The sequence below is a fragment of the Dryobates pubescens genome, chromosome Z (genome assembly GCF_014839835.1).
Source record: "Dryobates pubescens isolate bDryPub1 chromosome Z, bDryPub1.pri, whole genome shotgun sequence".
NCBI lineage: Eukaryota > Metazoa > Chordata > Aves > Piciformes > Picidae > Dryobates > Dryobates pubescens.
In genome coordinates this window covers 22,229,405-22,256,892 of record NC_071657.1, presented here as the reverse complement: position 1 = coordinate 22,256,892, position 27,488 = coordinate 22,229,405, and the positions used below count along the sequence as shown (strand labels likewise).

Below are 27,488 nucleotides of genomic sequence, written 5' to 3'. Positions count from 1 at the left end.
ACCGCACTGTGCATGTGCACAGCAACACATACACGCACATGCATCGTTTTATCTATCAAAACGCCTCTTGCTGTTGGGAAGGCTGCCAACAGTGAGAAATACAATCCAGCAGCTTCCCTCACCCTCCTTCCAGGAGGTGATGTTTTAAAACTTCAATTCTACTGTGCCGTAACAACAGTGACCAAAGGAAAAGTGGTCAAAGAGGAGGGGTGAGAGGGCGCACCTTAACAAGGGGAGGGGAAAACACTGCCAAGACTACGATAAAACAGACCATGCAGGCGAAAGGCCCGGGCGGGGTGGGATGGCTGTGCTGCTGGGCATGCGGCCGTGGGTGAGCGGCCAGCCACCTGTTGGCCACGAGAGGCAGCCGGAGGCTGAGGCTAATGGCGATGTCAAGCGAACACCTACAGCACAGAAGAGAGATGAGGAAACAGAAGCGCCGCGGGAAGCCGCTGACTGGCTGGTCTCGCGCAGGGGTGGTGGTGGGTCGGCCCCAGTAAGCCAGCCACCTGGGGCTAATAGCCGCTGACAGGCACTGCCACGGTGTACACCTGCCACCTCCGTGCCGGCCGTTCTGCTAGGCTCCTGCCACAAGGCTCGCCCTGGTACCGCAGACAGCAGCAACCACTACCGCTGGCTCGGCCTTGCCGTTGATCTCGCTGCCTGACGGTCCCCCGCTGCCACTGCTCCACCCTGGCAGTGATCTCCTTGGCTTTCTGGAACACCGCAACCAGCAACCCTGCAACCCGGCCCCGGGTGCCAGCTCGCCGCATGCTCAGGCTCTGCTCCTACTGCTGCTGCTGCAGATCGTCCTGGGTTGCATCACCATGCCACTGAACTTTGGGGTCCTGTCGCTGAGCAGCGCCCTGCAAGTGACGAATGCCTGTCCCTTCTGGGCCAATTCCTTGGTAAGTCATTGCATGCACCTGTGCCCGTCTGGGCAGGGATGGGGAGGGGGACAGGGGAAGGTGGTAGAGGGCAGCCGCCAGGTGTGCAAGAGTTCAGTGTGGAGTACACGGGAGCTCCGGCACAGAGCTACTATCTGCCACCGAGAAGTGTTTGCACTTGTCTTGGTTGAGAGCGAAGAGTGAGCTTTTTCTCACATGCAGTTAGCGCTTTTACTAACAGTCTCAGCAGAGTGACAGCATGAACCCTAACAGGACAGCAAACATTGAGACAGCTAGATTTGGGATTTGTTTCCTGGTGTGCATTTTAGCCTTAAAACAAAACAAACAAAAAAACATTCATCACAAAAACCAGAACAAAACAAAACAAAACCAACTCAAACAAACAAACAAATCCTCAAAACCTGATTTACTGCATAAAATGAGAAATGGGATTTTCTCAAGTCGTAGTGTATGCAAACAGTGTGTATAGCTTTTGTGTGATGTATACCATTACTCTACTGAGAGTCAGATAATAGTGATGTCCCTGGGGAAAAAGAAAACAAAACAAAACACCAAACAAACAACCAAAACCAAAACAAAACACAAAAAACCCCGTGATGGATTTAGGACCGTTTCCTGTAAAAGGTAGTGAGAGGTTATTGCATCTCCTGTTGGACCCTGCTTTAACCTGTGCCTGTGTAAACACAGAACATAAAATAATTTCTGTTTCAAAAGCAAGGCAGTAGTAAGCAGAAGTTATTATGAGATAGCCAGATAGTGCACAGTTTGTGGCCCCTTGAGCAACGGGCAAGTTATGTTCTACAGGTACGAACAGCATCAGCCAATCCCTCATTTGAAGCATAGAAATTATGTTTCCAGTGTTGTTCACAACCTGCAGAAACGTGCTCAGTGATCTCCAGTTTGGGGATCAAGTAGTTCCTATTTGTGTGTATAGTGCAATGTTCACCTCTGGAACTGCCAACAGCCTTCACGGGGAGGGAACCTAGGGCCATCTGAATTGTACGGGTTTGGTATGTCTTTTTTTTTTCTTCCCCTCCCCTCCCCCCAAAACCTCAAACGTCTTTGAATATGTGTAAGTTAGGGACTTCCTTTAAACCCTCTGCACAGAAACCATGCTTATGCTTTTGAAATGTTTTAAAACTGCACCTGTAAAATAGAAGTGTTCAACCTGTTTAGTAATGCAGAAGGGTGGTTACTTCTTAAATGGTTGAGCTGAAATAATGATAGATTGAATTGGAGAAGTTACTGTCCTGGTTGGACATGACTAGGAGCTGGGGGAGATAGACAAAGAAAAACATGTACCAATAAAAAGCCAGCCAAACCTGTTTGGCAGGTATCCTGACCACTCACTGCTGTGCTGATGCCCAGAAGGTGATTGGCGAAGTTTCAAATCACTTTTCTGTCAGTGGTCAGTTTTGTTTCAAAACAGCAGTTAAATAGAAGGGTTCTACAGTAACCTGGCCCTTTTTTCCTTTGGCTCTGGCTCGTCTCCTGCCAGCAAGGTGTGTGCTACTCGCCCATCCCCCTCCACCAGCATCCACCATGTGTACTCCAGTTTCGCTTTCAGTGTTGGGCAACATGCTTGGATCCTATCTTTTTACTTTTCCTTGGCTTTACAAAATTATACCGAGAACAGAGTTCTGGATTATAAACTTCTCTAACCGCTGCCCTCAACATCACATCTTGGACCGATTCGGAATCTCCAGACTGAATATTGCTTCGTAAGTGATTCTGACTATTGAATTCATGAAGCATATTGGACATTGATTTCCTTCTTAACCTCTGCCTTTGCTCCACCAGGGAGCAAAGGAGACCAAATTTGTTACAGAATCAGGAATTGTGGCTCTTCGCTCTCCCTTCGACTGTGAGTTTGATATCAGGAGCGTAGTTACGCCAGATCGAATCCTTCCTCCAACTAAAGTGTTCACACCATTATAATTACCAACATTTTGTGTAAGTGATTCCCCACCGGATACCCGAACCTAAAGAAATTGTAAATGAGTTTATTAACGTTTGGCGGGGAAAATTGTTATTAATAAATTAATCCCTTCTGTTAATTGATCATCCCACTTATCAAGCGTTAGTAGCCTTATTTTCTGAATTAATTCAATTCAAATGGCGCAGATCGAAACAGGCTATCCAATGCTGGAATACTTACATAAAATGGGGTACTCTATTAGACATTCTGATTTAGAATGGGCTAGATATAATTGCAAAAATCCGAATGCAATCATTAAAAAATTGGCTGAGAGTGCGACTGACCTATGTTGTGAACCTACAGTCGAAAGATGTGCTGTGGTGCTGGGCTCCTGCATAAATCAATTGCAGAGAGAATTTAAATGTTATGAGGAAAAGATTCAGAAAATTAATGGAGGAAAGGGCACAGAACCAGATACTCCATGATTTATCAGCCGTACAAACTAAAGAAATTAAAGGGGCAAGGGTAGCTCTAAGAATGCAAAGCGAGCTGAGCCCTGAACTTTATAATCTTGGTGGGAACCAAAAGGATGAACGGATGTTAGCTGCCGGGCCCCATCCACTGACTTCTCCTACCTACTGGCTGCCCGAGCCGCAAGCGGTGGATGCTAACTGGGTAGGGGAACCGAGTCTGCTGACAATGTTGGGCACGATGATGGCGAACTTCTCCGCACTATATACGCCGGCAGAAGAACCATGCAGCTCGCCGCGGTGGGCCGTTCCCTACTCAGCTCTGACAACCCCGTACCAGCTGGGAGCTTTTACCGCTTGCTCTACAGACATGCAACAGGCGCGAGCCTCACTGCAAAACCAGCCCCTGCCTGCCGCTTACCCAATGAGCCGGCAGCCCAGATCCAACCCCTTCGCCCCGCAGCCAGCAAGTCTACAGCCCGGACCACCCGCGGCTCATCTGGTAGATGCAACAGTGCATCCCAACGCAGGCAAACCCCGAAGGAAAAAAGCTACGACTGCCTGATCGACATAACCCCCTTCAGATCGCAGCTCCGGGGAGGCTAGCTCGGACGAGGACACCGCAAGAGAACAGAGTGTCCGCCCCGTGATCAAACAAGAGATCACAAAGAATCGCTGTGGCGCCACAACCACCATGCAGATTCGTCCTTACTCCGATTCAAAACCGAGTGAGATATGGAAGAAATTTACCCGGGAACCAGAATAATCAGTTACTGACTTTTTACTTCGAGTCTCAAACACGGGAGGTGATGAAATTTTTTTGAGTGACAAGGAAGCGAGAGGCAACTGGGGGCATGAGGTCTTTCTGTTCCCAGGGCCAGAGGGAAACCTTTCTTTAACCACGCGAATTGTCTACTGGGCTGGTGGCCTCTTCAGAATAGACAGGGGGGAAGCAGATGATGTGAAAGTAAACAGTGCACCTGAACTGTTTGTAGCTATTAGGAAGCTTGCCTGTGTACAAGCGATGCACCACAGATCACTTTTTGACTCTCCCCTGGATGCCCCGATCGAACCTATGCTACTTAAGATTCTTATTAGGGGCATGCCTGCAGCCTTAAAGACACATACCAATGTATTAAAAGGACAGATTGAACAAACACTTGAGCGAAATCTTGACCCAAGAAACACCCCAGAGCATGTTATGACTTGGCAAGGAGCTTTTAGTGGGCCTTTCCTGTAATGGCAAGTACCTTGGATACACAGACCATATGCTCGCAGCTAAGCCAAGCGAGGGGATACATCAGTATGGCACAGGCAGATGCAATGATGTGACACCACCAAATGGCAGAACATGTGAGGTTCGCCCAAAGCATTCCCCCAAGCAAGCCCCTGTAGCAGCCCAGAGCAGAATCAATGCTACAACTGAGGACGACAGGACTACTACAGAAGAAACAGTTTTCCCAATGAATTTAAAAGATCCTATTCACTGCCTGGAAGCTGGTACCAGCAAGCACTCGCTTTGGGAGTGGCTGAGTATCGTTTGAAGCAGCTGTCAACCCAGCAAATCAAAGAAATGGTGATCATCATGACCAGAAAAGGTGACCAGAGGAGAGAGCACCGCAGCAATAGCCCCCCCACCAAGCAGTTTCATCAAACAAGGGAACCAATCCTTTTCTGCCTCGACCCCGGAGTCCCCAGGACAATCAAAAAAACTAAACATGCCAGTGATCAATGCAGGCCTCCCTCACCGCTTCATACACACTTTACAATGGTCTGAAAATAGGGCCCTTCTGTTCTCCCCAACGGCATTCAAAGGTACTGAAAAGAGGTATTCTGAAAGGGAAAAGGGACTCTTGTCCCTAACCCAAGCTGTCAAAGAGGTGGAGAAGCTGTGCACTACACAGGATATTATGGTACAAGGCCCTTTCCTTCTGTTAAAAGTAATCCTTAAAGGAACTCCTCCACTAGAGGGGATTGCACAGAAAGCCACAGTGAGAAAGTGGTATGCCTACTTGGAAGGGATTGTGCAGCTTATGCGTCTAAGAGAAGGGCCCACAAAAGTGTCCAAACTGCAACAGCCTGTGAATTTAGACACTGTTCTATTATGCCAGCCATACAAGCCATCCCCAGTTCAGGTAGTGCCTGGACTGGCCATAAACTCCAATATAGAAGGAGTATGGTTCACAGACGCATCCTCCTGTAGAGTGGGATCACAATGGCAATATAAGGCTGCAGCCCTGGAGATTGGCACAGGCCAAACTGTAACTGAAGAGGGTGAAGGCAGTGCGCAAGTAGGGGTAGAAGTGGTTTCAGACTTAACGATGGCTGTAGCCACCAGTGCAGCCACAGGAACCCATACGACTGAGGCTCTCAGGCATTGGTTCAGCATTCTACCAATGCCTGGGTGTTTTCAAAGCGACAATGGGTCACACTTCACCGCAGCCTCAGTACAGGACTGGGCTCGAAGTGAAGGAGTCAAATGGGTGTTCAATACCCCATATTACCCACAGGCAAATGACATAATGGAGAGGACAAATGGTCTCATAAAAAAACCCATGTGAACGTATCTAAAGGTAATTGGAGTACATGATTGGCCCAAGCAGTATTCATTGTCAATAACCACTGGGGTGGTTATGGTAGCCCCAAAATAAAGGCATTCTGCCCAGCTGAACCAGCAATGAATGCTAGTCAAGTGCCAGATGAGCCAGAAGGTAATACACCACCATCACTGTTTCGAATTCAAGCAGGTCAACCTGTGTTAGTTAAGCTGCCATCAATTGGCATAGTCTCTATGACACTGGCCAAGCCCAGAGGGCTGTATGCCTGGGAAGCTATAGACATAAATGGGAAAACACACAGCATCAGTGCTAGGTGGATCATCCCAGACTACTGACTGACAGGCCCAGTTTTACACACCATGGGCAGATTTGTTTCTCTACAGGGTAAGAACCAGCTCCAACAAAGCATCCTGCACCCGGTGAGCAAGGATTTCTCCTGCAGAGACAGAAGAATATCAACGGGGTGGATAACTGAAGAAAGCTGACCCAAATAAGGACTGACTGGACTAAAACTGACATTGTTCCTAGTTATATCAGGTGTTATCAGGCGTTAGTAGCCTTATTTTCTGAATTAATTCAATTCAGTTACCCAAAGTGTCTTTTGGGTAAATTTGGGGTCTTTTGTAATAGCATGAGTGAATATTTTAGCCCAGAAACAACCTGGAAAGGTAGAAGCATTTAAAAGCTTGAATTGAGTATGTCTGGGTTTTGGGTTTCTGTGGGTTTGTTGGTGGCTTCTTTTTCGCATGTGCGTGCTTTTTGTTTGTTTCTGGGGGTTTTGTTGTTGTTGTGTGGTTTTCCTTTTAGTTTTCTTTTTTCCTTTTAGATGCAGCACACTGATTTTGATGCACTGATCAAATGCAGATCAGGAAAACTTTGAGACACTTTCTCTTCATATGTCTTAAATATTTTTTACAAGTATAATACAGTAAGTCTTGTTGTCCCTAAGGCAAAGCAGAAATTCACATCAGGATTGATGTGCTTTTTGTGAAACCAGGGGACTAATTTGCACACACAGAACTTAAAAAAATAAAATATTGCTATGAAAACTGCAGTTACATATGTGGTTTTGCAACAGTGGTGGTAATATCAGTAGGTGGTTTGGCCAAGTCATTTATGTGTGTTACACCAGATCACGTTGATCCTGTCAGGTGAATGAACATACAGAAAGGATTTATTAAAATTCTAGTGGGCAGTTTCCTGTTTGTTGTAGTTTTTTAATTTCTTTTTGGGGTAGGCATTTGGTATGAAATGATGTAAGCCCTATGAATTAAAAGTATAGCTGCTTATTTATTGGACTTGCTGAAAATATTTACTTCTTTATAGGGTTCCCATCCTTACTGTGAGAGAGTATTTGGGTATCCATTTGCTTCAATTCTACAGCAATGCTTTCTCCTTACTCAACCTTTTAGTCCCCTAAGGTAAATAGTCACAGGTTTCATTTCTGTGACTTGGCAAGCTTGGTCTAACTTCTACTGCAGCAGAAGGAGATGGTTTTAATTTTCTTTCCTTGTGCTGATACTGGTATTCGTCCAACTAAACAGCATGGTTTTGGTGCCCTTCAGTGGTTTTATAGGGTTCACACTCTACAGGTTAGTTCACCAAAATGGTCAGAGGAGGGCCAGAGTTGTACAAGGGAAGAGGCAGGCACTTAAGGAAGTGGTGGAGTGGCAACTGAGGGGTAGATAGTTTTAAGATTTGTTAAGCAAACACTGAGTTGCCTGAAAGTAGCTTTATAGGTAGTTGTTGATGTTGGGTTGCTGGCATAATTTTTTCTGGAAGAAAAAACCCCCAGCAGATTAGAATTTGATTGTGATATTTCACAGAATGCTCATAGTGAAAGACCTCATCAGCACAAGCTCTTATTCTCTGCTTTTAAGTGCATCTTAACATCTTTTTAGCATTATTGTAGTGTTCTGAAGACCTTTTCATCAGAACAGTGATAAATACCACATAAATGACATTTCATAAACAGTTCTTCACTTCATGGTGATGCTATGTTTCTTGATGTTGTAGGTCATCTTGAATGGACTCTTAGGTGTAATGACTTGGAAGAAGCCAATAATGGTTTTGGTAAGTATGGATTAAAACTTACTACAAGGAAATTATCAGATGATGATCCTAATTTAATAGCCAAACCCACTTCTTTCTCCTTGAAAAATTAACTATACTGTGGAGTATTTTTTTTTAAATTGTAAATGATATGTATATAATTATATATACAGATGTGTGGAAAAAGGTGTTTAAGCCTCTGAAAGGCTGTATTCTTTCCTGCATGGATGGAGTCCCCTTAAGGGCAAGAACGGACAACCTCTGAAGGAAGTGTTCATGTTGATTACAGAGCACTTTCTATATTTGTGTTGGTGTAAGAAAGTGCTGGTTTAATACAGCTGTCTGAGTGCTGCTTAAGTTTAAACAGAGAAGTTATTTTAAATCTTAGTTCATTTGTACTCTTCTAGTGTCTGATAGCAGGTCTTACAGTAAGTATCCAGTGTTAGTGTTTCAAATACAGTTGACATTACATAGCTCTGAGAGAGCTAAATTGATGTGCAGGATGTGTAAACTGTTGCCATATGTAAGTGAAATCTGGAGCTGTGTGGCTTTCAATGACTTACATGGGATTTGAAAAAAAGAGTGTTTTAAAATGGGGTGTGTGTTGGGTTTTATTTTGGTTTTTAATTTGGGCTTTTATTTGCTGTCTCTTCTGAAGAGATGTGAAAGTAGGGGGGTTTGTCTGTTGGTTTGGTATTTTTGTTGTTGGTTTGTGTGTGTGTGTATGAGTATGTGTTTAATTGTTGTCAGTTTTTTGGGGGGGTTGTTTGTTTGTTTATGCAGCAATTTCTTTGGATGTGTGTAGTTAGCACTGAGGAGTACCAAGAGTCAGATGTGTGAGCTGTGGATGAATTAGCACAGGCAGAGCAAATTAAATTTTTTTCTAGTTTTGTGGATAGAAAGAGGAGTCTGATGTCTAGGACTCACAACCTGGAAAGACCATACTTTCATGAAAAGAAATGTAAATCCCATCTGTCTCAAAATGCATGAGGCTTGCATGCTGCTCCAGTATTCTATATTGCCTGTGTTCAGTGCTGCTTCTGCAGCTTACTGTTGCTGTGTTTTGCTCTTCTTGTTGCTCTTTCATGCTTCATATTCTTCTTTGCAAAAACTTTATGGGCCCTTCCTTTTATGTAAATATGAAAGCACCAGATTCTTCCTCATTCTCTGATTTATATCAAATGATCTTTAGGACAGTTTAGTGCTGGAATTGGTTGCCTAGGGATATTGTACAGTGGTTGGAAAAGTTTCTGAGGTGACTGTTTAAAGCCCTGAGTAGCCTGCTGTGATCTCACAGCTGACCCTGCTTTGATCAGGAGGTGATACTAGAGTCTTCCTGAGCTTTCTTGCCATCTCAGTTATTCTAGGATTATGTGATTCCATGAACCTGATGGGTTTTTTTGTAATCATCTGTATGTATTCTATAGAGGTCTGACTTTTGAAAGCCTCATTAGATGAGACTTGACATCAGGAAACCTCTACTGAGAGGTTAACTAAGCACTGAGACAGACTTCCAAAAGAGGTGGCTGATGCCCCAAGTCTGTCAGTGTTTAAGAGTCATTTGGAAAATGCTTTAATTCTTGGACAGCCCAAACTTTTGGTCAATGGACAGGCAGTTGAATTGGATACCATTGTAGCTCCCTTCCAAATGAAGTATTCTATTATTTGTGGAAAAAAAAGAATAATCAGAATTAAACATTTTGTGAGGCTAAGGAAATAATGTATTTAACTAGCTGTGCTCTACCAAGGACAGGTTGTTAGTTTCTGCAAACATACTTAGGCTAAACTTAGGCATACTTAGGCAAACATAGGCTAAATGTATAATATATCTACCCTCTAGTAACTTGAACATTTTCTCATGGGAGTTATAAGGAACTGTACAAATTGTAAAAGCAAGTTTCCTAAATACCTAAGCAATGACATTCCTTGTACAATCATAGCTTAGAGCTATAACATTCAGTGGTAAAATGTATCCCCTTTCCAGCTGTGACCGCTGTCCCCTTTTTCACTCCTGCAAGGCCCTTTGCATTTATTTCTTGAAATTAACACTTCCTCTCTCTCAGCTTTTGGACTGAATCCCTTTCCCCCTTGCCCGTGCAGAGCTGCCTCTCTGTTTTGAAGGAATCAGAGAATGCACATCTGACTCCCTGGCAGCCCTTAACTTGAGCAGGTGCCAAATGTAGGAATGCCTTTAAACCACAAGTGAGCATTGTGGAAAGAACTGGTTGCACATAAGGATGGCTCCAAAAGTTTGCTACTGAACCTTGATATTTATTGTGTTGGGTACCTATGACAGAACCATAAATATGAGGAATAGTATCAATTACCATGTTTTATCTTGCAGCAATGTATGTCAGCATTTAGTTGCCTTTATGCAGAGAAATAGACATATATTGCCCCTGGAATTTTTCATGTGCATTCAAACCCCACTTTGTTTTCAGCCCAAGTTGGATAATTGTATCTAAATTTTAATTTATCATGGTATATACTAAAATTTCTTAGGTGTAACAATTAAGTTGTAATTAAGAGCAGATGGTTGAGATCCATAATTTAGCTCTCTTTCCTTCCCAGAGCTGAGTCTTGAATAAAATTACTGTGACAGAATGCCACAGTTTGTCCCCACATAGGTGCTGGTCCTCAGAATGTTTTGTGGTAAGGTTTATGCTTGACAACATAGCAGTGATGTGGCATTCTGGGGTTGGTTTGTTTGTTTTGACTGTCAGTTTGGCATACTAAAGGAATTTTTGTAATGCAATTCACATTTCTTTTTGCCCCCTTTAAAAATACTAATACTTTAGACCAGAAATTTGTTTGTTACTCTGATCCAGGGTTTCAGAATTTAGGATTTTCATCTCTGAAAACTGCTAGAATACACCCATTGCCTGCAACTTCTTTATGGGGCAGCAGTCTAGCTCCTCTGGTAAAATGATGGTGTCTTGGCTTGCAAAACATTTCTCTCTGTCTTCCCCATTTAGGTGATGATTTCTCTCTGCCTAGGTTTGTGGCAGCTGGCTGTTGTATGGCTGCAGCTTGAATTTGAGGTTGTGGTCATGAGGAAAACCGAATTGTTGTTGGTTTTGCTGTGACAGAAAGGTCCTGGTGCTGCTGGCACTTGGAGAAAGCACAAGGCTCTGGAGGTGTGAGAAAGGAGCATGAAGACAGTCTGCAGTGTTTAGGTTACTCATGGTTTTTCCCTGGAGGAGAGAAAAGAAGGAAAACCCCTTAGTAGTGTACCTTAAGTAGCACCATCTGTGAGAGAAAAATCAGACTTAAAGAGGGATGGCTCTGCTAAAGCCTATATCAGAAAATAAAAATTTTGCCATCCAGGCTGTACTGCAGCATGGGAAGATATTGGGAAAATAATAGGTCCCAAGAACCTATAAGGCAAAATGATACTATAATCATACCTTTTGAAGGACATTCTTGCAGGGAAGGCTCGATCTTTAACAATGCAGCTGCCAGGAAGCCTTGGTTCTGAAATATTTAATTGCTTTTAGGTGTCTGAGGTTTTTCTGATGTGGTATCAGCTGTCTTTGGGAATCAACTTGTAATGCCTATGCTCTGAAACGGATTATTTTTTTCCTTTCCTTCTGCCCAGAGAAGAAGCTTCTTGTTCATGCATGTTCGAATGTACTTAATGGGGAAAGAGAAACTTCTTACCTTCCAATTTGTTTTGGTATTGACTCTCAACTGTTCTGGACTTGATGTTATTCTCTATGTGGCAGTTTCTGGCTATGCCTTTAAAAGTTAACTGCAGATTTTCAAGCAGAAGAGTGAAGAAGTATCAACAATTCACAGTTGGGTGTAAAAAGAATAAAAAAAAAAGATTATTTTAAACTGTTTTAATTGGCCAGATGTGAGATGTACCCCAAGCAATATCTCACATTCCACTTCATTCCTTTCCCTTTTCTCTGGCTGCTTCTGAGGCTGCTTCACTGGGGAAGGACCTTATCAGCCTAACCTTGAGTTAAAAACACTACAATGCTATTTTGAGCTAACAGAACTCTCAAACATCTCTTTCTCTTTTAATTAGATTAAAATGGGGGGAGATTGGGGGGAAGCAGAACGGTTGCCCCCACTCCTTTTGGGGTCCCAGAAGGTTCAGGGGGGGTTCTGTGTTGTTTTCTGACTGTAAATACCTGTATAATGTTGTAGGTACTGTATATTTGTACATATTCATTGCATTCCATTGTACAGTATAGCTCCCATTTGCTTTTCCAACTGAGTGAGACAAGCTTTTGTTAACACTGGTGGGCCAAACTGGTTCCTTCCTGTCTGCTTCTAAACTCCTTTCTTTCATAGGAATTTAAATCTTATTTAAGGAAGGGACCTAACTTCTTTCAGAAGGTGTATCAATTCTGCATTTTTTGATGTATGTGTTGAAGGCAATTCACACCTTCAACAGGCCATGCATGCTGTATTAGCCTCCATAATTTTCACAGTATCACAGTATCACCAAGGTTGGAAGAGACCTTGAGGGTCAGCAAGTCCAACCTGTCATCACAGACCTCGTGACTAGACTATGGCACCAAGTGCCACATCCAATCCCCTCTTGAACTCCTCCAGGGACGGTGACTCCACCACCTCCCTAGGCAGCCCATTCCAATGATGAACGACTCGCTCGGTGAAGAACTTTCTCCTCACCTTGAGCCTAAACTTCCCCTGGCGTAGTTTGAGACTGTGTCCTCTTGCTCTGGTGCTGGTTGCCTGGGAGAAGAGACCAACTCCCTCCTGGCTACAATCCCCCTTCAGGTAGTTGTAGACAGCAATGAGGTCTCCCCTGAGCCTCCTCTTCTCCAGGCTAAACAACCCCAGCTCCCTCAGCTTCTCCTCATAAGGCTTGTGCTCAAGGCCTCTCACCAGCTTCATTGCCCTTCTCTGGACATGTTCAAGTGTCTCGATGTCCTTCTTAAACTGAGGGGCCCAGAACTGGACACAGTACTCAAGGTGTGGCCTAACCAGTGCAGAGTACAGGGGCACAATGACTTCCCTGCTCTGATGGCCGCACTATTATTGATACAGGCCAGGATGCCATTGGCCCTCTTGGCCACCTGGGCACACTGCTGGCTCATGTTTAGGCAGCTGTCAATCAGCATGCCCAGGCCCCCTTCTGTTTGACAGCTCTTCAGCCACTCCGACCCCAGCCCATGGCACTGCATGGGGTTGTTGTGGCCAAAGTGCAGTACCTGGCACTTGGACTTGTTTTATAATTTTTTAAATTTTTTTAAAATTTGTTTTATAATTTTATAGGGTGTTTTAACACTGTGTTTTAAGTATATAACTATTTGTTGAATGAATTAGTTTGTCTCTCACTTATGTATGACTTTTGTCAACAGTTGTGTTGCAGCTTGCCACATGGTACAATAAATAGCTCTCACAACTTATAAATTAGTAAGGTTACATAATTAATGCTTCATTATTCTATTGCTGCAGTTTGCATGGAAAATTAATATATTGACTTGCTTTTGCCTAAAGTATGTTTATAAAGTGCATACATAGCATGTAAATGGATGTAACAGATGAACATCCCTGAGAGGGGATCATATAATGTCTATAAATAGCTGAGGGGTGGGTGTCAAGATGACGACAATGGTCGTTTTTTGGTAGTGCCCTGTGATAGGACCAGGAATGATGAATACAAGCTGGAAGACAGGAGGTTCCACCTCTACATGGGAAAAACCTTTACAATGAGGTTGATAGAGCCATGGAAGTGGCTGCACAGGGAGGTTATAGAGTTTACTTCTGTGGAGACTTTCAAAACACCCCTGGATGCATTCCTGTGTGGCTTGCCATAGGTGCTAGAGCTTTGTCATGAAGGTTGGACTAGATCTTTAGAGGTCACTTCCAACCCCCAACATTCTGTTATCCTGCTTCTGTGGAGTCCTCAAAGTCCTTGAAGAAGAGATCATCCATGCAAGACATTTGCAAATATTATTTCTAATGTTAGAATACACTTTATTTGCTTATAATTTAATTAACAAAAATGTTTCTCAGTACTTTCTGCAACTATTCATAGTTTGTATCTAATATTAGATGGGGGCTGTGAGCCAAACTAAAGTAATAATTTGAATTGTTTTAAATTTTATTACTGCAGTTAAGACTAATTACCCCTGGGCTTTAAAACAGCATGTTTGCCTTTGCCTTTCTATTCCAAGTTGAGGAGTAATTTTCTCCTGATTTACCTGTGGGTGGGATAGAATTAAAAAAAAAATAAATTAAAAAAATAGAATAAACCAGGTTGGAAGAGACCTTCAAGATCATCGCGTCCAACCCATCAACCAATCCAGCACCACCTAATCAACTAACCCATGCAACCAAGCATCCTGTCAAGCCTCGCCCTGAACACCCCAGCGACGGTGACCCCACCACCTCCCCAGGCAGCCCATTCCAATGGGCACTCACTCCCTCTGTATAGAACTTCTTCCTAACATCCAACCTAAACCTCCCCTGGTGCAGCCTGAGACTGTGTCCTCTTGTTCTGGTACTGGCTGCCTAGGAGAAGAGACCAACATCCGCTTGTCTACAACCTCCCTTCAGGTAGTTGTAGAGAGCAATAAGGTCACCCCTGAGTCTCCTTTTCTCCAGGCTAAGCAACCCCAGCTCCCTCAGCCTCTCCTCATAGGTCTTGTGTTCCAAACCCCTCACCAACTTTGTTGCCCTTCTCTGGACTTGCTCCAGCAAGTCAACATCCTTCTAAACTGAGGGATGTTTTCACTTGTATGTGAGTAGTGATGAAGAAGATATTTAAATCTGCATCTGCAAGAGACTATAGCTTGTAAAGTAAACTGAAAGGTACATGTTAAGTCAACAGAGAGGCAGAGTAAAAGCTGAATGACCACGCCCAGAGGGTTGTAATCAATGGCACAAAGCCCAGCCAGAGACCAGTCAGCAGTGTCGTGCCCTAGGGGTGGATATTCATGTTAATGTTAGATATATAAGCAAATGCTTCTTATTATCTTAATGTGCATCTGTGCAATGGGACAGAGTGTGTGCTCAGCAAGTTCAAAGGCAGTACAAAACTGGGAAGAAATGTCTGATAGATCAAACACTGCTATTCAGAGGGACCTGGACAGGATGCAGAAATGGGCTGAGAGAAACCTCATGAAGTTTGACAAGGGAAAATGGAAGTACAACAAGGGAAAATGAAAGTTCTGCCTGCACAGGGAAATTACCCAGGCACCAGGACACACTGGGGAACAACCTGCTTTAAAGCAGCTCTGCAGGAAAGAAAAAAATGGATGATCCAAGTGGAGAGCAAGCTGACCATGACAACAAAGTGCAAAGAAGGCCAGCAAGTGGAGGGATGGGATCCTTTCACTCTAGTTCTAAGCTCCCCAATACAAAAGACTGAAGGACTGCAAGGATCATGAAAGAACAGGAACCTGTGTCCTCTAGGGGGAGGCTGAGAGAAATTAACATTGTTCAGCCTGGAGAAGAGAAGGAACAGCGGGAATTTTCTCCACCTCTATAAATAGCTAATGGAAGGGAAAGAAGAGGGACCTAGACCATAGACTATAGGTACAACTAAGTCAGATTGCTAGGGGTTGGAAGGACCTCTGGAGATTTAGTCCAACCCTCTGCTAAAGCAAAATCACCCAGATCAGACTGCATGAATGCATCCAGGAAGGTTTTGAAAGACTTCAGAGACCACAGCCTCCCTGGGCAACCTCTTCCAGTGCTCCATTACTCTCAAAGTAAGAATGTTTGCTGTGGTACACCAGCTGAATTAATATGAAAGGTGATTGCTGCCTTTGTGTGTGTTTAGGAAATCACTGTTGCTGGATCTGTCATAAAGTCATCAGAAACAGAATTGAGCCCATGTCCTTCATGATTTCCTTCTCTTTCTCAGGTTTTTGTAATCTCCTTCATTTTTAACTTAGGCTATTCTGATACAAAGAAATCTGAGTGAAAATATTGTTATTATTAAGGATTCTTTTAAATGTTAGAGACCCAGTACTTGCTTTATAGGATTGAATGCTTAAAATTTAAACATGTCAGGGGAAGCATCTGTTTGTGGTTTGGTTTTTTCCCTGAGCTCTGAAGTAGTAGTGTTGCCAGTAGCACTCTCTCCTGAAGTGCAGTTTGTGGGTATGAACTGGGACAAGAAAAGTCCTTGCATGTGTTTTAAATTCATATATCAAGTCTCATGAAAGCACAGATTGCATCTTGTAAGGGTGCATGGAATGAAAGTAGGACTTCATTTGATCCACAGCTTCTGCTTGTCCTTTTTCAGATACTCTGTTTCTCCTGTCATTGGTTATCTTTCAGATGGTTTCTAAAATTGAAGGTGTTGTTCAGATTATGAATGGAGGTCTTCTGGTTTCAGTAGCCAGGAGGAAATAAAGCCATATAACCAAAGTCCCTTCCGTCTGTCCTCATGGAACTGGAACACACTTTTCACTTATTGGCTCTGCAAAATAGTTTTGGAAAGTCTGTGCAGAATGGATATTGCCTTAAGATATTTTGTCTTCAGGTTTCCTACTGGTCTCATTGTGTTGAGATAAACTTGGTGAAAATATATGACATACAGGGGAAGTTGGACAGCTTGCAAATCATAATTCACACTCCAGAAAAACCTTCAGCTACCTGTACTTTTCAATAGTTGCATGTATGCTGTTATTGCACAACTAGTGCAGGATAGGAGAGAGCAAAGATAAATGTCTTTGGAGTAACTGCCTACTGAGTTAAGTAAGGCAAGACATCCTGGGACACTGCTGTAATGGGGAGTTTTGAAAAGAAGGGGAATGCCATTCTCAGCTTAGTTTGGGAGTGGAATAGGCACTGCCATAGTTGAGTTGGGTTCATGATCCTGTTCCCACTGCTGGTAACTCTGTTTTGCTGTTCCAGGCCAACTTGTTTGTTCTGCTGTCTGTTGCCTGTGGTCTGCTGAACACAACTGGATATATATTAGGACATCAAGGCATTCAGTTTATGTCCAGTATACCCAGATGTGATTCAGTGAGTAGACATGTTGATTTACATGTATTTCCTCACAGCATGCTATGCATACAAGTGATATAACTACAGTGTCATGGGAGAACAAAATGGAACCTGCTTCAGGCTTTGATTCCTGTCAAACTGTAAGCAGACTCACTGCAGTACATGATGGTCTATTTATTGTCTGTGTTTGTAAGTACTTGAATTTTTTAAGTAGGAGTCCTTATAGGGTGTCCAGCTCCTAAAGCTGAAGACCCCAGAAGAATGTGTTTTTGAAAGATTTTACTCCTTTAGAAGAGTATACTTAACTCAGAAATGTTTTTGTTTGAAAACTCTCAATGGACCTCTTAAGACCTCTGAACACACAGCTGATGCTATACAAGGCTTTCTAGCCAATTTTGTGGGGCCACATGGGAGGAAATCTCAGATATCTGTAGGAAATCCCTGTTGTTATGGTCCAGTTGGCAGCTGAGGCCCAGGCAGCTACTTGCACAACTGTCTCCCTCATCCCCCACCCTTAAGCTGCTGCCCACAGTGTATTGGGGTCATAATGGTATTGAATACCCCACTGACTGTTCCAGCTGCCTGTCTTGGCTGTGGCCCATCCCAGCTTCTTGTGGGGGGAAAATAAATAATAAAAACCAACCATGTCCTAGCTGAAACCAGAACACCCTTTGCCAGCAGTATGCACTGATTTTTGTACCACAGTCATTTAAGAACTAGCTTGAAGAATTTTTCTAGTGCTCTGGCAAATCTAAACTGTTGAAGAAAGCCTACGCTGATATGGGTAAGGTACCTACAAAGCGCTCAGTCGGTATAATCCATGGGTGGGATTATTCTTCCTGATGCGACTTACTTAGCAAGTGCAGTTTGTGTTGATAATTTACAGCAAAAACTGTGAAGAAAAAGTTAAGGTAGATGAAGTCATAATAGCTTTTCAGAACACTTCTACTTGAGGAAGAAGCAATCTGTACAAGACAGGACAAAATGCAAAAGATTTGTATTAATAGGGTGTCCTAAGTAGAAGAAGACCCATTTATGAATGAATGAGAAATTGAATTTATGAATGGGTAAGTGAAATTGAAGGGTGCAGGGTCACTTGGTGATAAAGCTGACTGTGTGTAAAGGCTTGAATGGCTTTAAGGGTTAGTGGAAAGATTTTTGAATATTTTCATTCATTTATTACTTCAAGAAAGCTGTTAGTTATTTTATGTGGCAGTAGTTATATTGCAGTGAGAGTCCAAGATTACAAGCATTTGGCAGTCTAGATAAACCCAGTATCAATGTACTGAAGCAGCACTGAGAACTGCTGTTGTTATTCCAGATGAGATGGATAAACATTTCAAGATTTTCAGGAGCACTGGAAGCTGAAATGTATTCCTGAAATTGTAAATTATTCTTTAGAGCGTTTTATGTAGGTGGAAAAGCTTTGACAGCATGACTCTGGAGAGTTCACTAAAACCTCAGTCATCTCTACATACAAAATAATTGAATTTCTCCTTGAAAACAAAGATGACAGCTTTAATCTGGAAGATACAAACAATAGTGGTGTGCAGGTGTAACTCTTACTGACATAACTGGCTTGAAATAGTTGTGGGTTTCATTCCATCCATAAGAGATGCAAACTCTACTCATGAATCAAAGAAACTTTCTACGCTGTATACAGTGGCTTACACATAACTTAAAGGAAATTTCTAGGCTGCTATGCATTTGAAGGAGCATGGATACTAAAACTGCTTACTGATCAGTGCAGCTTTGATTACAACTGAATTGTTCAAGTGTCTTGAGCTTATCAGTAATGCGTTCTTTCAAATACAGCATATGTAATGCAGCTTTATTATGCCTGCACCACTGGTGTACCTAGCTACAAATTTAATTTTATGAACCTGTATTTCCAGTTCACTTTGCTGTCAGAGGCATAATTTAACACATAGGCTCTTTATTATGCAGGGAAAAGTATTGTGTAAAGCATCTAATAAAAACACAAAACTCCACTTTTTAATTTAAAGGTGGATATGGGTGAAAATAAGATTTGTTTGTGCTGCAAAGAACTTCAACCCACTAAATGCAGAGAAGAGGCTGTGTTGAAGCTATACCACGTGAAGTCCTCCAGTTATGCTTTCAGCCATCTCAAGGTACCCTGTACACACTGTTCTACATGCAACATGACTGCTCTGATAAAGCCCACACTTCTGCAACAGCACAGTGCTGAGGCTGTTGCTGTCTTTACTGGGAAAAAAAGAGAAAGTTGTTCTTCTGGTCATACACACTGATAAGAAGCTTTTTGTGGTTCTGTAAGCTCATCTCTGGGTTTTGACCAGAGTGTTGCATACATAGTTCTTGTCCTTTCTGCGGTTTATGCAACCAAAACTACAGATTAGTTCAGACAAGAGTGCATGGTTAAGTATGGTGTAAATTTTAGCCAAAGATTTGATGCCTTCATTGACTTTTTGATCTTTTAGACCTTTCCTGAATTGAATACTGCTAAAATACAACTTCCAAACAGCATCTTGAAATACAAAAGTGCTTATCTTGCATCTGGATTTCCAACAGAAAAGTTAGAGGAAGTTTATAATTCTTGGATGAGGAGATGGACTGTAAATCACATCTCAGCAGTATTCAGCTCTTCTGGATCTCTCTGTCAGGGCATGGAAAGGGAAAATCAAACTTTTGCAAACTACTCCAGTCTTGAAGATTATCTGTCCTGAAGATGTCATCACGTTTCTAAGCAGTAATTGCCATAGTCATCCTTGTGTTTTCTGTGTTTTGTTTTGTTTAGTTTTTTATTGCTATTTTGACATTCACATGTACCTTGATTCAATTTTCTAATTTCCATAATTTTCATGTTCTTCAGAAATTACCCTTTGCTCGTTGTGCCCTGAGTGCTTTCACCACCGTAGTTTGCTTGTAAGCGGCTGTCCTGCGTTACTTACATGTTTTTGCAGCAAGAGGATCCTACCTAGTAAGTCGGTGCAAGGCATTGCCTGCAGCAAACCATGGTAACAGTGTTGCTAAATTACACAGTTCAGCTATCTTTTGATAGCTCAGAAGATTTTTAACCGAAGTTTCATTTGATTAGGGTGAAACTCAGACTGAAGACCAAGCTCAAGTTTTGGATCCTGAAGATTTTATCCCACCTGTGCCACCTCCCTCCTATTTTACAACTTTTTATTCTCGTGCCCCACCAGTGAGTTGCAGATATACCTCTACACTCTCGTCCTTTCTTTTAGTGCCTTTGGGAGCACTGCATAAGCTTACTATTTCTGAGAGACCATTTACTCTGTTCTTGACTGAAAAAGTTTGGTGACTTTAAGAAAACAAAACAAATGAAAAAAAGTAAGAGGGGAAAAAAAACTTTTTTTGAGTTAGGAGGCAGTGTAAATACACTGTGGGTGAGTGGCATGGTTTTGTGCATTTCACTTTGGAGTCTGTTGGGATGGTTTCAGGGAAACAGATGACTGAAAAGATTTTAAAGTGCTCTCAAAAGCAGGTCAAGGCAGTAATACAAAGCTAGGTGCAACCTCTTGGCAAGGCTTGTGTGAGAGACCCCTGAATGGTGGCCTGCCCACACCCCCCACCCCTCCCCCCCGAGGCCTTCCTGCCAGAGTGATTCCTCTTCTCCCTTTTTGGCAATTAGAGCTAACTGAAAGGTGTATTTTGACTGTACTGCTAGGCCAGGTAATCACTACCCTTGTCTTGTTACTTGGGTATGAGCAGTCAGGCAGAGTTTGTCCCTGGAGTTATGTCTGGGCTTCTCTTCAGTGACAGCTGCAGATAGGAGGAGTGAGAGTAAACATGGGAGGATGAGTTTGTGTATCAGAAAGGAGGATAATCACAAGTCACTCTAATTTCTTCCCCCTGTCCCTGGTTTAGTTCCCACTTGAAGAATAAAATACAAAGTGTTACAAGGCATGTGAATTTAAGGCAGGAGGTGATCCATATGGAGCAGCAAACCAATTGTAGGAGGTCTAGAAATCTACCCCAGTCCAGTTTAAATTACCATTTGGGGACTAGAGGCATTTGCCAAAATGCAAATCTGCTTTTCCAAGCTGTGTGTTTTCAAGCATGTATCTGACACTTCCTTCTTAGCCACTGAGCTCATTCTTGCCATTGAAACATGAAAGCTTCTGAGAAGCTGAAGCATAGCTATTCTTCAGCCTAGGTGCTAGTACAGAAGGTGGGTGAAAGGTGAGTGAGGATGCTCTTTTCCCTATCGATGTCTGGCTTACCAGAAATGGCTTAGAGCCTCCCCTTGGTCTGGAGCAGTCTCCTGGCAGAAGGGGTTCCCTGAAAAACCTTTAATTCCTGTTCCTTATCTTCCTGTATCATCACTTCAAGAAACTGCTGTCTTTTTGACTAACACAAGAATTTGCCTTTCTTACAGGAAAAGAACAGAAGTTAAGAAATAAAGAGCAGATTGAGAAATGTGCACACCGGAGAAACAACTTTTGTAACAAATTTTGGTTTTCTAGTTGCATGTTCTGTAATAAATCTTTCATGCAACATCAGTTTTCTAGTGTGACTGACAAGGCATATTTGAAAACAAAACTCAGGTTCAAGAAGTATATAATTTTATGGCCTACATCCAGTGTAATTTTGGCATGGACATATGGAAAAATAGGAAGAAATAATGTCAGTGGAGCTTAGTCTCCCTTGTACTTCAAAACTGTTTGAAGCTTTTAGAGGCAGATGAATTAGGCTAAAATTCAGAACTATCTTAGTGTTATCTCCCACATTTTTCAGATCAAGAAAAGCAATGACCACCTATCAAGATACTTTCTTTCCTTCAAATTTCTGCAGACATTGTTTCTATTACCTTGGCAGGATCCTTTCACAAAAATGTTACCCACTTCGCATTTTGGAAGTTCTGTTTTCCTCTGTAAGCAGCTGTCTGTAGGGATTTCCATTCATTCTGCCCTTTCCTCTCAGCTTCCAAGAAAATAATTTTCAGTTATCTTTGTTTCCCCCAGCCAGTGTCAAAAGAAGCCCTGAACTTGGAGAGGAAGGACTCATTTAACTTGTCTTTGTAGAGACATCACATGCACTAGTAATAGCTGTAAGCCTGACATGGGACCAGAGAGGAAAATATGTGGACTTCTGTGTGTAGCTTGAGGCTCATTCTGAGTACCATATCAGAAATTTAAAATGTAATAAAAAGCAGAGACAAATTGAGACACTTTGAGTGACAGACTTCTCTGAAGATTGCGTGGGGAAGGTAGCTCTGCTGTCAAGAATGACACTTTATTCCAGTGTTAATGGGGTAATGCAAAATTATGCCATCAGAATTTGCCAAAAGATTTTCTCCAGGTGCTGTTCTGATTACCACCCCCCTCTACCCCACCCCATCCCACCCCACCCCTGCCCCCTCAGAGGTATCTACTACAAGGAAGATTATGCAGTAAAAGGTCTTGGGGGTTTCTGCTCTATTTAAGGTTTCAGAGACCTCTGAAAACTTAGAGGTGAGGTTTACCATGGGGCCTTTGTAAACTGATCAACTACAGTATTCTTAGTAAAGCATCATCACAATAGCCTTTAGTTTGTTTACCTTTTTCTGTGCAGCTATATCTGAATATAAAACATGAAATCAGAAGTATCTTGAATTTCAGCTATAATGAAGATTTTAGTAGCTCACAAATCAGAACTAGCCTTTTGCAATCTGAATGACCACCTGTAACTGAATTTCTTGAAACAAACTGTTTAACTGCGGTGACTGAAAACAGCTCCTAGGTGCAGTACTGTCCAAAGACATTTCAAGCTCTGGTGAACACACTGGAGAGGCACATCCTAAGAAGAAATTTCCTGCCATCTCTGGGGAAATTTCTTGCAACTCTTGGCAAGTTTGCTGGCTGTGACAGAGAAAGCAAAAATCCGAGCTGGCACAGGAAAGCCAGCTTTTCTGTAGCTGGAAAGCCTTACTCACAGAGTTGCTTATTTGCTCTTGCAGGGTGTTTGGCCCTAATACAGCTTTATTGCTCTGTATTTGTAGGGTACAAATCAGAGGTGCTGATGTGTCCTGCCCTGTAGACCCGCCTCCTCCCTATGAAGCTGTACAAAGCCAGAACAGCTGTGGGCAGGTATGGCCCAAGGAGTTAAAAGTGTGGCTTGTTTTTCCAAGATGAAGGTAAGGTTGCACAAAGGCATGGCGAGTATGTCCTGTATCTTTTAATTTCAGAATAGCAGGTAACATGCGGTCACAAATGTGGCTCACTGTAAATTTCACTGAAGATTTTAATTATCTTTAGAGTCGAAAAGTTTTCCCCAGTTGGAAAACTCTTAACTGGGCAAACAAGAACAGCAAAATACACTGCAGAGTGTATGTATTGGTGGTTGTTTCAGAGGACCTCTCTGCCGCCTCCCGTTTTACATCCCTCCCACATCTTTACTCCTCCCACGTGGGACTGTGTCAGGGTTTTGCCATCCTCACTGTTTTCAGAAGACTGGTCCTTTTCCTCAGAAAAAAACCAGCAGGATAAAATTGCTGACCTCTGTGATGAATATTGATTTTTAGACATTCACAAGTCTTGGTTTTGCAGTGGAATTAAAAATGTATCACATAACTCAGTGAGGACTTGAGTGAAAGTGTTCACTTTTTAAGGTGAATGTTGCAGTTCTTAGTACTAGAAAAAAAGACGGTGACTTGTAATTTTTCTACCTTTTTTGTTTTGTTTTAATTTCAGGAAGAGGCAGTACAAGCAAGTGTCTTGGGAGCTGCTGGTTTGGGGGAAGGGAGTGACAGGCAGAGCTCCCAAGGTAAAAAGTACAGTTTAAAATTTGTTCTAGAACAGTTCTACCCAACCCAGCTGACTTAATGTAGCAGCAGCATTATTATTTCTCAGACATCCTTCATTAACGCAAGTCAGAGATACAGAATTGAGATTGTTTTGGGCAATAGGAGCAGGGATTCATGTTTAAAATACTGAAAGTTGTTTGATCAAAAGACACAAAAAGAAAGATGCATTTCCTTCTTAGTAATCTACAAATTAGTTGTTGAATCTACTCCTATTTGTTGTAAGAAATTATGTCCAGCTCCAATGTTTCCATTTGACTTTTATACTGGATGGTGCCTGTTGATGCCTAGAAAAGGATAAAACATTCTCAAGCTATAGGAAAATATTCATGTGTAGTTTAATTATTGTGTGAAGTTGTCCTTACTACGAGGTGGTAGGGGGAAACAAAAAAAAAAAGTGCTTATATAAAACATAGTTTAAGAAAACCTAGTGTAAGGTGAGGTATATATTATATATGTACACATACATTCATCTCTATGCTTTTGTGTCCAATTACTAGATTTGTAATAATCTGTGGGGGGGTCACCAAAAAGTCAGTAGTAATCTGTAGTAGTGGTTTCAACAGATTTGTGCTATTCTGATGACTTTTCTGACAGTGATATTCCTTATTACTCTGGTGAAGAAATTCCAGAGTCTTCCAGCAGAGTGAGCCTGTCACTTTCAAATGCAAGCTTGCTGCCTGCAGAAGAGGGCAGAAGATCCTTCCATCCTTTGAAGCAATGGTCTAAAAGTGACCCTGTGCTGCACTGCCAGTTTCTTCAAGGTGACTAGATTTTCCCAATCAGTTCGTACGTAACGAAGCCTTAGAAGAATATTTGTCAAAAAGTTAGTACCTTGAACCCAGTACCTGCAGAAATTTGCTACTGTATCTCTGCACAGAGTACCTACATTAGAGCTGTTTGTGCTTTGCCAAATCTCTTCCACCTAACACTTTAGCCTTGATGCTATGGACCCTTGCTGCAGGGTCCCTAGCAGGCATTGCGGATTTGGGGAGAAGGGAGCACACAGGATTTCTCAGTGTGTTCATACACTAGCATCTTAAACCTTGCAAAGGCAATTGTTGGTGTCAGCAATCAGTTGTTGGTGTGAGCAATTGGAAGCAACATTAGGTTGGGTATTTGGTATCAACATACAACTTTCCACCCCTTTTCCTGCTCCTCATAGCATAAAAACCCCCCACAAACAAAACCCACAGAAACCTAATACACATGCCCCACAGTGGTCTGTTGCAGTTACTCCTGTCAATGATCCAAATAAGTTCCAGTGGGAAAACTTCTGTTGACCATTTTAAACAGCCAGTAGTCAAGTCTTGCAGGCTTACTGGAGGATACTGAAATCCCCACAGCAGCTGCTGATAGATACTAGTATTCACAAAATGTGAGTGAGGAGGCAAATGTTAATAAGCATTTATTTTTAGTATTTTGAGTAGGCTTTTCTGGATTACACCTAGTATTTTGTGGGATGTTTTTCTGTTTCCACTACATGGTGTTTTCTGATTTCCTCCTATCAACTTCCACCACTGCACCCCCGAGTATCTACTGCTCAAGCGATAATTACATGTTCAAGAGCACTTCAAATTTTGCCATAAAGCCAAACACAGAAGTGCTCCTGAATGCCTTCTGGAGGCATTCAAAATGAGCATTTGAATTGTGACCTAGCTCTTTCCTGTGCTGACATACATGCTGTACTCTGCAGATGCAAAATGCTTGATTTAGAGATTAATCAAAACTAATGAAAACATTGTTGGGGTAAAACCTAAGGGGAATAGGCTAGCACCAAAACGCATGTTCCAAATGATTTGCCTTCTGGAGTCACTCTAAATGAGCAATTGAATTCTGGCCTACCTCTTTCCTGTGCTGAGATACATGCTGTATTCAGCAGTGGCAAACTGCATTGTTTTGAGACTATTCGAATATAATCAAAACCTTCTTGGGGTGAAACCTATAGGGAAAAGGCTAGCACCAAATTGCATGTTCCAAATGATCTGCCTTCTAGAGTCAGTGAAAATGAGCATTTGAATTCTGGCCTAACTCTTTCCTGTGCTGAGATACATGTTGTACTCTGCAATGGCAAACTCTACTGTTCTGAGACTATTCGAATATAACCAAAACATTCTTGGGATAAAACCTAAAGGGAAAAGACTAGCACTAAATTGCATGTTCCAAATGATCTGCCTTCTGGAGTCAGTGAATATGAGCATTTGAATTCTGGCCTAAGTCTTTCCTGTACTGAGATACATGCTGTACTCTGCAGATGCAAATTGCTTGATTTTGACATTAATCGAAACTTATGAAAACATTGTTGGGGTAAACCCCAAAGGGAAAAGTCTAACACCAAATTGGATGTTCCAAATGATCTGCCTTCTGGAGTCAGTGAAAATGAGCATTTGAATTCTGGCCTACCTCTTTCCTCTGCTGAGATACATGCTGTAATTTGCAGATGCAAAATGCTCGATTTCGCAGTTAATCGAAACTAATGAAAACATTGTTGGGGTAAAACCTAAAGGAAAAAGGCTAGCATCAAATTGCATGTTCCAAATGATCTGCTTTCTGGAGTGAGTGAAAATGAGCATTTGAATTCTGGCCTACCTCTTTCCTGTGCTGACATACATGCTGTACTCTGCATATGCAAAGTGCATGATTTCAAGATTAATCGAAACTAATGAAAACATTGTTGGGGTAAAACCTAAAGGAAAAAGGCTAGCATCAAATTGGATGTTCCAAATGATCTGCCTTCTGGAGTCAGTGAAAATGAGCATTTGACTTCTGGCCTACCTCTTTCCTGTGCTGAGATACATGCTGTAATTTGCAGAGGCAAAAACTTGATTTCGAGATTAATTGAAAGTCGTGAAAACATTGTTTGGGTAAAAGCTAAAGGGAAAAGCCCAGCACCACATTGCATGTTCCAAAATGATCTACTGTCTCCAGAACGCAGATCATTTGGAACATGCAATTTGGTGCAACCCTTTCCCCTTTAGGTTTTACCCCAACAATGTTTTGTTTATATTCGAATTGACTCAGAAATATGCAGTTTGTCACTGCAGAGTACAGCATGTATCTCAGCACAGGAAAGAGGTAGGCCAGAATTCAAATGCTCATTCTCACTGACTCCAGAAGGCAGATCATTGGGAAGATGGAATTTGGTCTACCCTTTTCCCTTTGGGTTTTACCCCAGCAATATTTTGGGTATTATCAAATTGTCTCAGAAAATTGGAGTTTGCCTCAGCAGAATAGAGCATGTATCTCAGCATAGGAAAGAGGTAGGCCAGTGTGACTGTTTGACACTGTGCCTTTAAGGACAAACAGTGCTGAGACACTGGCTAATGTTTTCGATACTAGAACCAAAACATTCTGATATTCTAAACGAATTTCATTGGTTGATATACAAAAATGCAGCTTTAGATTGTGAAGCAGTTGGAATTTTTTTTTTTTCCTCAGTTCAGTTCAGTTTGGGGAGTTGGGGGGAGTGTGGGTTTCAGGCTGTTCTCCTTGCCTGCTCTCTCTGCGAACTGCTGGAGTTGGCCTTCAGATAAGCAAAAACTAATCCTGCATGGGCTTTTGAAGCTTACTAACAACTCTTTTCCTTAGTAACTTGCCTTTCTCTCTCTCTAACCCCTTTTTGGGGAAAAAGGGAGGTAGTGGGGGGGAGAGAGGGGGTTCCAAGGAGGGGATCCCTCTGTCGGGGAGGGATTTTTGTTGTGTTATTTCTCTTTGCTGTGTATTTCTGTGTATATATTGTAAATACCTGTATATATTGTGTTATATATAACCTTCTTTCCATATATGCTTGTAAATATATAGCTTTGCTTTTTGACTGGGCTAGTTGTGGTTTCTTACTCCGTGGAGGAGGGAGAGCTA

General features: G+C 42.3%; 1 protein-coding gene across 1 annotated transcript; it reads left to right on the top strand.

The window, feature by feature from the left end:
- The first annotated feature begins 301 nt into the window (after positions 1 to 301).
- Positions 302 to 24,402, top strand: ENTREP1 (endosomal transmembrane epsin interactor 1). The gene is given in 11 exon segments (XM_054177748.1): positions 302 to 496; positions 582 to 908; positions 7,871 to 7,927; positions 16,754 to 16,864; positions 18,853 to 18,978; positions 19,698 to 19,805; positions 19,923 to 20,030; positions 20,517 to 20,521; positions 22,830 to 22,917; positions 23,521 to 23,590; positions 24,245 to 24,402. Coding segments are annotated over 11 exon segments (1,353 nt in total).
- The last annotated feature ends 3,086 nt before the right edge of the window (positions 24,403 to 27,488 follow it).